Consider the following 12041-nt stretch of genomic DNA (forward strand, 5'->3'; position numbering starts at 1 on the left):
GTTTCCAAAAAAAGTATGTAACATATGTAGGCATATGTGATAGTAGCTTCAGAATTCTATGCAGTAAGCTTTGGCAAGTCATCATGAATGGTTTAACACCAGAAACGCACTTCCAAATTGTGAAAATTTACTTTGAAAAATAATGAATATGTCTGCGTTACCAGAACCACCCGGATTTATATTCAGACAAACGTTGAAACTTTAGCTTCATTCTCTAAATATGTATGGTGGACTTTTTCTGTTGCTAAAACAATACGAAACTTTCAAATATACGCATGTTACTGTACAATTCGTTTTCATCATCAAATACAAAATTTATATCGATTTTATGCCAACTTAAAGGTGAACGTCAATAATTTATGTGGTAATAAATGCATTAAATTATAAGGGCCATAAAATTCTCCAATTTCGTTGTATACAGCACAATTTTATCGCACTTGCATGCGTATTTATATGAAGGGTGGTTAAGTTTTAAGGGCCGGTGTTGATTTTGAATAAAATACAATTTTTTTAGGAAATTATTGTCATTTCTCTTTATTATAATAATATTGGTATGGCTCAATTACACATGCCCCACAAAGTCTGCGTTCACCCTACAATAACTTTTTAGTGAATGAAACACACAACCTGATTTTATAATTTTTATAAATTTATATGTTTAAGTTTCAAAAACAAAAATAAATTTCAAGATTCCTCACATAAGTTTTTAGATAACGGTGAATAATGGCTGTAACAAGTAAATAAAGTGACCATAAAGTCTGCATTCAGTCTTAAAGTCGAATACAAAAACATGATATGCTATATGCAAAAATTAAATCTAATATTTAGTTGGATATCCACGTTGCTTCAGGACTTCTCTCAGCCTATTTGGCAGTGAACTTACTAGTTTCTCTGTTTCCTCTGCTGTTATCTTCCTCCATTCTGCCTGCATGACACTCCGCAAAACCTCTTTACTAGTAATCACTTGCTGACGAAATCTTTTTTCCAATAGATCCCACAGATGCTTGGTGGGGTTAAGATCTGGGGACTGTGGCGGTGTTTTAAGCTGTTTTGGGGCGTTGTACAAGAGCCAAAGCTTAACTATCTCGACTGTGTGCTTCGGGTCGTTATCTTGTTGAAACCAAAATGTTCTTGATAAGCCGAGATTTTCTGCACTTTGCTTTAAATTCCGTTTTAGTATATTCAAGTATCCCCTTTTATCCATCGTCGAATCAATAAATTCTAGCTGACCCACCCCATTTGCCAAACCATAACAAGATTTTGCATTTCAAGAGCAGTTCCAGGTTTTCGCCAATTTGACGGCCTTTTATTCCGAATATACAAAATTTACTTTCGTCTGAAAATATTACTTTTTTCCAGAACTCGGGAGGCTTATTTATGTAGCAAACTGAATGCATTTACTTCTGTTCACAAAGGCTTTCTTCGGGCGACTCTACCATGGTATCCAGCTTGACGTAGAACTTTTCTGGCAGTTTAAGCGCAAATACTTTTTTTAAATGTTTGATTTATGTTTTCAACTAATTTTGAGGATGTAATCCGGGGGTTAACAATTGCCAAGTTGATTATAGAACGCTCTTCCCGGGTCGATAATTTTTTCGGACGCCCTGACCTGGGCTTAGATGTAAAAATTCCAGTTTGCCGAAAATTTGTTACAACTCGCTGAATAGAGGAATACGATCTCCCAATAGATTTTCCAATATTTCGGAAACTTTTTCCGTCTTTCCACATTTTTATAATTATTTTCCTCTCAGGAACGCTTATTTCTTTTCCCTTTCCTTCCATGTTCCTTAATTATCTTTTGTTATAAATAAAATGTTCAACCAAGCTTTGTTCACATTCAGTCGAAGTAATGCGCAATCAAAAATTAATATAAACAAGGAAAAATATCTTACTATAAAATTAACGGTATCATTAAAATAAACAGGCTGAACGCAGACTTTTTGGTGCCACATTTACATGCTGCTGAAATTATTTTCCCGTTATCTAAAAAGTTAAGTGACGAATCTTGTTTTTTTTTGCCCTTAAAAGCTGGGTATGTTTATTCACTACAAATTGTAAAGATTTCAATTTAATCATAATATTCTATTTTGTTTTTAATAAATTTAAGAAGGCTATTCGGGTGAACGCAGACTTTGTGGGGCATGTGTACGTATGGGACGAAATATCGGGCAAATGGCCGCCGCGGCCTCGGCGACACACCTCCATCCGATGGTCGAAATTTTCAATGACGCTGAGGTATAATTAAGGTTCTATGCCATTAATGTGCCGAATTATCTCATCCTTTAGCTCTTAAATTGGTGCTGGCCTATCGACGTACACCTTTTTTTTTTCAAATAACCCCAAAGAAAGAAGTCCAGCGGTGTCGTTGACGTCTAGGTGTGGTTCACATTTAACATCGGCTCTTGAAATTTAACCACCCTTTATATAGATATTTAGGTACGAGGGTGACTAATAAGAATGTTGATTTGATAATTTGTGTATTGGGAAATTCATTTAGTTAATAGTTTGCTCTTATGCTGTACACTGTAAGCCGCAACAACCAAAATAAATCATGCGATTGGTACCTATGGTACTTAGATCTCCATTGAACAACTTTTTTAAAACCTTCGGTTGGGTACCCGGGTTTGGCCTTTTTTTCGTCCTGTTCGAGGATCCTTTTTAAAAGGTTATATTCCCAAATCGATAAAAAATAAAATTTTTGGCAGCTACCTGAAAGCTCAAGTCGTTAGCTATAATAGAAATACGTTAAATTCACGTCCAAAGTCGCAAAAGATAATAATTTGAATAAAACCCGACGGATGGGCTGGACATATCTGTTTTTGATAGCATTTTTGGTCCAGCCTTAATTTTTTTTCCTAATTTAAATTTTAAGTTTTATAATATTTTGTACCTATTGATTGAATTATAATATAGATTTCATTATTACTTCTTTTGGTGAATATGGTTTTCGAGAAAATATTTAGAGTAAGATTTGGGTGTAGTTTCGTTTGATTGAGGTTAATTTTGCGCATTGTGAATATAAAGCTTTTTGACTTGATGAGAATCTTGCTGTTGTCAAGTGCTGCAAGTAGTCTTATCAGCAATGAGTTGTTGCCTATCACAAAGTACTAAAGGTTACACACTTAAAAGCCGACCCTCGTACATATTTAATTTGCGATTCCACCCAGCGCCTATTCCTGCAATAAACTTGCTGAAATCAGTCACTTGTAGTCAGCCACGCTTAAGGTCGATGAGTTTGGTAAAACGCTTAAATGGCAGATAAAGGTGCAACACTTCTCTGAAAACTTACAGCTATTTCTCATAATTTTTTATTTTTTGCTTCTTTTTAGGCGAAACCTTTTCGACTAGCCGAGGAGCTCACGTTCTCGTTGGCATGTTTTTCTATGCATTTGTCTTTTGCCTTTTAATACCAACCATTGTCTATGAAACAGTAAAAAGCGTACTTTATTGTGCATGAATGTTTAATTTCTCGAATTAATTAATTTAAAATATACGTTCCATTACACAAATTCGATGTTTTAAAATAAAAAATATACAAAATACTACATTTGATTATTAAAAGTAAATACTGGATATGTAGAAATAAAACTATCTATAGGAATAAAGAGCTTAATGCTTAATATTTTATAGAATCAATTTACAAAAACGATATTAAAGGAAACGCTTTCAGATTGAAGGGTTAGAATAATTCGGTCAGCGTGAGGGGTGTGTAGAGATTTTAATGTATTTATTTAAGTAATAAGTATTAGTATGAATGGTAAACACTGAAAGAAAACATCTGTTAAGTAGTTGGTCCTTATATTTACCAGTCAAATCCAAAGTTCTATGTGCCTTTATTTTCATATTGTGAGTTGGAAGTTATATGAAGCCTGATGGCTAAACAAAAAGTGAGTTGGATCATCCAGTGGTGTATTATATACCGGCTTTACTTTCCTTTCCAATTCATTTGTGCTATTGAAAATGATGAGCACATTGATGATGAAGATATTAGCGAAATCCAAATAAAACGTCAATCCAAATGAAAGAAAGACGTTCGGCTATCTTGTAAATGGGGGGCTTTGAAAATGATATTCTAAATCTTCCTAGTTTGACGTTTTTCTAATGAACTCCAAACTTTCGAATGCCAAAATGTTTCCGTATCAACTCCCAGATAATGTGAATCCACATCTGGAGCACATAAAATGCAAACTTACATTGAGGAGGCGCAGATTGAATATTCTCGAAATAATCCGACGCGTAGGTGGTAATGAAAAGTATGCTATAATTCCGGGAGGATTTCAATTTGATTGTTATTCCTCCCACGTAGTCCCGTATCATTTCCTATACAATATGTGGTATCGAATTTATGATCCATCTCCAGTGAATAACGCAAATTTGGGCGTAGCAAAAGAATTTTAAATAGAAAAATTCGTAACGGAGAAAGCTGCTACACAAAGTGGTTTCCCACTTTCCAGAGTAGAGAACAAAGGAATATAGCAGCAGCTTCTAACATTCATGATAAATTAACTTGAAAGAAGGAAAGAAATCCCGCGATTGTTGTGCGTTAGGTGGGGAAGCAAAATGCGCGAAAACCTCTCCGAGTCTGCTGTACTCGTAGTAATCATAATCACATCACATCCTTGATTTTTCCTTCAATTTCCAAAATTTCAGAACCCTCGCCTTGAATGACAACCGTCCTCATAAAACAGTCCAAATCCTTAATATCCTTTTATCCAAATCCTTATTATAGTTACTCCCAATAATCCATCATTCCATTCCATCCATTCCATTAAACGTGAATAGAGCGGAAAAAAGAAATATATATTATTGTTATTATATTGTAATGTAATTCAAATGCCATATTTTATTTTGTTTAGAGATTTCTAACCAAAGCGTTGAAGTATATTTTTTAGTATTGTGTGCATGAAATTTAACTTATGTAATTTTTTTTTTTTTTGTTTGGACAACTTTTTAAAAAATGAAATCATAATACGTATTTTCTTCGAGTATTATTGAAAGTACATGTCTTAAAAATGTTAATTTAAAAGAACTAATTTTTTTAACTTTTTCGAATGAAATAAAAATTAAAAACAATAGATGACTTGATCGTACTGTGATCTTTAGGAAAATCCAGTTGAAAGTAAGTTATTGAAAAGGTTATACAACTTCACACACAGAATGAATGAAATCATGATTGCAATAATATATCCATTGAATTGCCGATCAGATACTTCATTGCATTTTATTTTGTCGTGTTGGGTTTGTATGATTTCAAAAATTAGTTTTTAATTTAAAAGTTTGAACGTGAACGAGATCTTGACCTGGAATATGAGCGCCGCAGTGGTGAATATGTAGGAGTGCCTCGGCGGCGTGGACGTGGTGAATACGAGCGTGATCTGGAAGAAACCATAATTTACCTTAAGTGAACATTCATACGAGTATTCTTGAAAAATTTCACATACCTATCGCGAAATTCGCGACCGCCACGTTCACCATCCCCAGCGTCTTCACGAACACGTATGTAAGAAACCTCACCCTAAAAATAAAGAGTTAATTATTTTTACAAAATAAATTTGGTTTATTACCCAAATTCTTAATGCCTTTTTCAGTTTCTCAAGATTATTTTCAGACAATTATAATATATAGAGAACTACCGAAGTGTGGGTTAGACCGCAAAAGTTAGTTTCAGTTTCGGTCAAAAAAGAACAAAACATTGGCCGATCATTTATCTAAGTTTTCTTTTAGTTTCTGTAACAGTTTTTGTTTGAATACTGGTATCAAATTCAATTTTCTTTAATAGTATTGAAATATCTCTCTGCACCTCCGATGAGCGTAATGCAGTGCTGCAAACCAACTTTATGTAGACAGAGCTGCTGGCAAGCTGAAAACTGCCGTTAAACTGCTCTCTTTACTCGCTAAACTACTGTTTCGCATTACAATATAAAGTTATCGAACTGTAAATATTATTATTATTTATAGGGGATATATACAATATAACCGTAACTTAATTAGCACACTGGCTACTAGGGCCTTCGGTGTGAAACAATTACTACATGCAATTTGTTTTTGTAATTTTTATAAACAATTCTATGCTGAGTTGAAAGTAATACGATTGATTATGTACCTCTTCTGTATTTTATTGGATGTTTTTTAAATCATAATTGTTTTTTACTTCAACCGATTAAAATATTCCGTTTGGCTTCGGCCTTAAAAACCGATGATCGGTTGTTCTCTAATAATATAATATATTATATGCATACTTACCTCATGGGATCTAAAACGCGAGTCGTCCAATTTCTTAATGGCATATCTCATGTCTTCATGACGTAAAAATTCAACAACACCTGTACCATCTTTATATGAGTCTGCAAAGCACACATCACCAGCTTCTCGCATGTGATCCTTCAAATCTTGCCATGAGCCCGAAGATGGTAGTCCGGTAACCAAAACACGGTATTGTGAGCGTTTGGTGGGTGGACCACGTCCGCCGCCACCACCACCACCGCCGCCACCACGACCGCCACCATTGCGGCTGCGATCATTTCGATTACCTCGAAAACTACCTGGACCTCCACCGCGAGGAAACTCTACACGTAACCTATAACCATCATAATCATAGCCATCACGGGCCTTGACTGCGTCCTCAGCATCGCGGGCATCCTCGAACTCAACAAATGCAAATGGGGGGCCACGCCTATTTTTCAAGTCGACAAATGACACTTTACCGAATTTGTGAAATAGATCTTGGATATCTTTCGTACGAATATCTGGTGGTAAATTTCCAACGTAAATGCGACTTTCACTACGCGACATTTTAATGCAAAAATTAAACGGAATGCAGTTTTGATTGACTATGTAACTATTGTTTTTGACCTGCGATATAAGACGTAAAATACGTACTGCACACTTATAAAATCAACTTTGCAATAATGGAGGATGTTTTTCTATGATTGAATGTAGTTGGTAACACAAAAAATTTCGGTTTGCAATATTAATTTTTGAAACAATACAGGGTAACATGAAAGATATAACAAATCCTTAAATAAAAGTAATAGATGTTCATTTCGACTATAAAGTATAAAAGTTACAATCGGAATAATATCTCTAAGGACATATATGTAGAATTGATTTAAAAAATGTGTTTATATAAATATATTTTCGTATGTTAAATTCGCAGCATGATAGTATTTCTATAAATATTCTTACGTTAAAGTTGAAATAAATGCATTAATTACCAATAAGTCCACAAAATTAATCTTCCCGTTCACATATGGCAGATTACCTGCAAAATTGCTGTCAATACTTGTGAAAGGTTTTTCGTCATATTATTTTGGTGGAATACTTCGGAAAAGTATGGTCATTATATAAAATTATTCTATAATCTCAGATTTTGGGAGAAAAATTGTGTATGGCAAATCTCCCTTTTTAATTACGGATTGGTAGTTAAGCACGAAAAAGTAGATTATCTACTTATATGTGAACGTATTATTACAATAACTCCTCACACATAACTTTACATGTACACCTTGAGATTGAATTACTCTATTACTTCTCGTTTATTCACTTACAAGTTCAAATTACAATTCTATACCATATGCGCATACACATCTTCTTAATGACTATCGTATTTCCAGATCTGACATCTCGTATCTTCTGGAGTTCTGCTGTTGTTGTTGTAGCATTTCACTAAACACAATCTGTGCGATGTAATCACCTGTTGTCTTCGTCTAACTCATCTAGCGGCGTGCTCTGTCTAGCTATCTGCTGCCGCCTTCAAGGCGAATTCGTGTTTTGTCTTGGCATCTCACTCGCTCATTATCATTGCCAGTTGGTTTGCGAAACTTTACCGCTCACACATAAAATATCGGCAACGAAAAATGAATATCTAATATCTTGTTAACTTCTGTAGGAATTTGAAAAATCGGGTGGAAATAGTAATATGTGGCAATCTGCTTACTCTTGAGAGATATTTCTTATATTTACTGCAACGTTCAACAATAATGATAGAATGTAAGAGCCCATGACGTCAGCACAGAAGCAATATAAATGAAAAAGGCAAAGCAAAAGGATAGTAACGAAAAAATGCATTTAGCGGCTTTATTACCTTTCGTGATTTCACAATTTCACATGCGTTACTTTTTTTATGAACATCGAAATCAAAATATTCATTAGTTTATTTACAAGAAAATAATTATGCACACAAAACCTTTGTGCAAAAACTTTTATACTCAAGTTTTGTATTCTCTACATCATAAATGCTTGAGCCCTGCCTTTGTAATTTGCTTATATGTATGGTTTGTCAAAATTTTAATGCCAGCAACAAAACAATCTGGGAACAATGTGATAAATAGCATAATTTTCAAGATAGCGTTGTAAATAAGTGTCTGTATACCATATTGAAGGATTAATGCCTCATAATTCGCTACGTGTGAACGCATGGTATACATAAGCTAAGAAATGGTAATCAGCAACACCCCGTTCTATTCCCCAAATGCTATCCGTTTCGTATCGGTTACCATATTAAAGAAAAAGTCCGCCATTACTTTAAAGCATTCTGAGCATAGTGAGATTTTATCGCGTGTTTAAAGAAAAATATACAATTTTCGAGTAATTATCACATTCGTAATTTAAAAACGAGTTTAAAATCAAATTTCCAATGTCTCGCAATGAAAGCCGCATTTACGTGGGAAATTTACCACCAGATATTCGCACAAAGGATATTCAGGATTTGTTTCACAAATTTGGTAAAGTTTCATTTGTCGACTTGAAAAATAGGCGAGGTCCGCCATTTGCATTTGTGGAGTTCGAGGATGCTCGCGATGCTGAAGATGCCGTGAAGGCTCGTGATGGATATGACTATGATGGCTATAGACTACGGGTGGAATTTCCACGCGGAGGTGGACCAGGCAGCTTCCGTGGTAATCGAAACGACCGCAGCCGTAATGATGGGGGTCGCGGTGGCGGCGGAGGTGGTGGACGTGGGCCACCTACTAAACGCTCACAATACCGGGTTTTAGTTACTGGACTACCATCTTCGGGCTCATGGCAAGATTTGAAGGATCACATGCGAGAAGCTGGTGATGTGTGCTTTGCTGACGCGTACAAAGACGGTACAGGCGTTGTTGAATTTTTGCGGAATGAGGATATGAAATATGCCATTAAGAAATTGGATGACTCGCGCTTCAGGTCACATGAGGTATGATATTGAAATGAAACAATTTTATTGTATTATGCTGGTATATGTAGTTAATTAGGTGTGTAAAGTATTTATAACTTAATGATGCTATACAAATCATTATTGATTATTTTCAGGGAGAAGTTTCATATATACGAGTGCGCGAAGATTCCGGAGAAGGCGATCGTGGCGGCCGCGAAAACCGCGCTGAGAGGTATGTATCAGCCTATACTTTTTGAAGTTTCATAAATAACAATTTTTCGTAATTTCTTTAGATCGCGTTCCTTTTCACCACGTGGACGTCGTCGTGGTTCTCCTACATATTCCCCTGTTCGACGTTCATATTCCAGGTCAAGATCTCGCTCCCGTTCAAATTTTTAAACTATGCAACAAAGATAATCCCATATGAAGTAGAGTAGAGTACATCACCGAAAAAGGCAATAAGAGTTTTTCATGCCCAAATATAATTTACTGTGGATTTTAACGTATTTTAAGGCAAGCATGACTTGATCCAAAACATTCTATATTTAATATTTAGGGATATTCTTTACTATTTTTAAGCTTTGGGTTTACAGAAAAATTTTTATAAAGAATTAAACAATTCCAATATTTGGGAAAGTTCTTTGCAGTTTAACGATATCTTCATTTGCATCTACTTTAATTTGAAATAAACTTAAAGCAGGTGCAAATGCCTCTAATTTTACATACACTAACGCCACAAAAGTAAATTTCGCTTAAGTTTTATACAAGAAAATAAAACATATATCGTACTAATAAATAACATTTTTTTCTCTCCGCTCTATTCACGTTTAATGGACTGGATGGAATGGATTGGAATTTGGGAGTATTAAGCATATGGATGAATTCAGGATTATATGGATTTTTGGATACAAAAATGGATTTCAGGAAATATTAAGAAAGGATTTTTAAAGGTTATCTACTACAAATACGGACGAAAGTGAATGTTACTTGAAATGGATAGGACAATGCGTGATATACAAATACTTACTAGGCTGGCAGGGATACTCGTAAAATACCAGATTGTAGTTTGTAACACAGGAAATTTGTCACAATTCAGCTGGAGCAGCCATACGAAGTTGGACTCGGTTGATAACGAAAACTTTTTAATTTGTTTAATAATACATCAAACATAGACTGGGTGTGACAGAAGCATTTGGATTAGTAGGAAAGGAAAAAAGATGAAACCACGAGGGAGGAACTAGATTTTTTCGGATGACAGGGACGTTCAAATCCCCATAAGCAATGAATGTGTAAAATACTACTGCTGGATTTAAATTTCTAACTTCTAAAGCGCTCTTTCAAGGGCAGTAGAAATTCTGGACTAGAACATTAACTTACTTTAAATTTTCCCCCCAAACGTGGATACACCACAATACGTTTTGGATGTCTTATCACAGTAGCGTAACGTTCGGCCAACATCTTTGTAATTTTCCGGACATTAAATAGCTTCATTTTATACCTCCGGATTTAAAGGCAATATCTCGAGGAAGCGTTCATAACTCAGAACTTTGTTTTCTCGCAACACAACATTCCGCATTTGAATGGACAGAATCATACTTTAATGACTTGGACTATTCTGGTAAATATGGTTGACTTTAATTAAGAATCGTTATATTCCTTTCATTAACCATTGTTTCTTTTCAAATTGAGTTTCAACTAGAAAATATTCAAAATGTTACCCATACAATTGTATACATCAACACACGTTGGCTGGAGGCTTTTAAATATTTGCATTATGAAATGATATTTTAAATATTTATAGTATTTTGTGCACTTGTTTTTTATAGATTTTCTAATATACAAGGATTGCCATATAAGGACGCCATGAAGATACAACCATTTCATAATTATTGTTGTGCGCTTCAGATTGGAGCGTGCTCGATTTGAAGATACTTTATTTCCATTTTAACCCACAACTTGGATTGGGAGTCCATTGAAAAAGGATCCGGAGCATCAGCTAATGTGAAATATTTAGCTTATGAGAGTAAGTGATTTTTTTTGGTACACGAACCACTTTCAGCAGTACCGGCCAAAGTCAGTACTATGTTGTTGAAGGTACTTACTTTTCTTAGCTTTTATTTTATTATTATTAGAACATTTAATGTAATAATCACTTTATATTGCACTGCGTATATATGCAAATGCGCTTGATTTTGAGGTGAGCGTGAAAAATAAACAGAAAAAGTTCCAATAAAATCTTATACATTTATGGTCTATTTGTTTGAATTTCATTAGTGGCAAGTAAATGGAGTCATCTGTAGTGCATGCCAAATAACGGGCTTCAAAAGTATTTGTTGAAATATAGCCCTGGGTACTTGGCCATAGGAACATAGAAGGAAATGAGATAGCCCTGACAAACTGACGAGCTGTTAAGAAAGCCAAGAACAGACATCAGGCTAGGAAGATGGCGTGGTCGTATAATGATAGAAGTAGAAGTTGCAATCAAGAAGATTTTGCCCAAATTTGGGTGCTCTACGTCATAGAATGCTGGGGGAATTCTCGGTAGTTAACTTGAAAGAAATTGCAAAAAGAAAAGAGGACATAGGCGCAGATTCATAACCAAATCAAAAAGGTTTCGCTAATAAAAAGTAATGGTTCTAAAAGGGGTGTATCAAAATGGTATATTTTGAGCTAATTGGGTCTGGACTGTGTCACTCAGACAACACCCCCACCCCCAGCATCTCAGCCCTGCAAAATGAACTTTTAATTCGCTACTACGAATGACTTTTAAAGTGGGTTCGATTAAATTCCTCTTCGAGCTCTATGCATTTGTTTGTTTGTGATGCCTGCTAACAATACGTTGCCTGTTTTAGGACAACCCACGTACGTATGGTCAACACCAGTTTTTACTTCATGCTGCATCGAG

The 12041-nt window shown here is 35.1% G+C and overlaps 2 protein-coding genes across 2 annotated transcripts; one reads left to right on the forward strand and one right to left on the reverse strand.

Moving 5' to 3' along the window:
- Positions 1–4403: 4403 nt before the first annotated feature.
- On the reverse strand, positions 4404–6953 carry LOC128871711 (serine/arginine-rich splicing factor 1A-like). The gene is made up of 3 exons (XM_054113687.1): positions 6244–6953; positions 5442–5515; positions 4404–5375 (listed from the first exon to the last, which is right to left on the reverse strand). The coding sequence occupies exons 1-3, from the start codon at positions 6790–6792 to the stop codon at positions 5270–5272; spliced, it is 729 nt and encodes a 242-aa protein (XP_053969662.1). The 5' UTR covers positions 6793–6953; the 3' UTR covers positions 4404–5269.
- A 1542-nt stretch (positions 6954–8495) lies between these two features.
- LOC128871712 (serine/arginine-rich splicing factor 1A-like) lies at positions 8496–11322 on the forward strand. Its single transcript, XM_054113688.1, has 3 exons — positions 8496–9175; positions 9292–9368; positions 9430–11322. The coding sequence occupies exons 1-3, from the start codon at positions 8636–8638 to the stop codon at positions 9533–9535; spliced, it is 723 nt and encodes a 240-aa protein (XP_053969663.1). The 5' UTR covers positions 8496–8635; the 3' UTR covers positions 9536–11322.
- Positions 11323–12041: the final 719 nt, after the last annotated feature.

Source organism: Anastrepha ludens, chromosome 2 (genome assembly GCF_028408465.1).
Source record: "Anastrepha ludens isolate Willacy chromosome 2, idAnaLude1.1, whole genome shotgun sequence".
Lineage (NCBI taxonomy): Eukaryota > Metazoa > Arthropoda > Insecta > Diptera > Tephritidae > Anastrepha > Anastrepha ludens.

Bases quoted from the DNA above. Each gene is read 5' to 3' on its own strand.
- LOC128871712 (XM_054113688.1), top strand. From the start codon at position 8,636: ATGTCTCGCAATGAAAGCCGCATTTACGTGGGAAATTTACCACCAGAT. The intron at 9,176-9,291 runs GTATGATATTGA...GATTATTTTCAG, and splicing joins CGCGCTTCAGGTCACATGAG to GGAGAAGTTTCATATATACG. The intron at 9,369-9,429 runs GTATGTATCAGC...TAATTTCTTTAG, and splicing joins CGCGAAAACCGCGCTGAGAG to ATCGCGTTCCTTTTCACCAC.
- LOC128871711 (XM_054113687.1), bottom strand. From the start codon at position 6,792: ATGTCGCGTAGTGAAAGTCGCATTTACGTTGGAAATTTACCACCAGAT. The intron at 5,516-6,243 runs GTAAGTATGCAT...CTTTATTTTTAG, and splicing joins CGCGTTTTAGATCCCATGAG to GGTGAGGTTTCTTACATACG. The intron at 5,376-5,441 runs GTATGTGAAATT...GGTTTCTTCCAG, and splicing joins GGTCGCGAATTTCGCGATAG to ATCACGCTCGTATTCACCAC.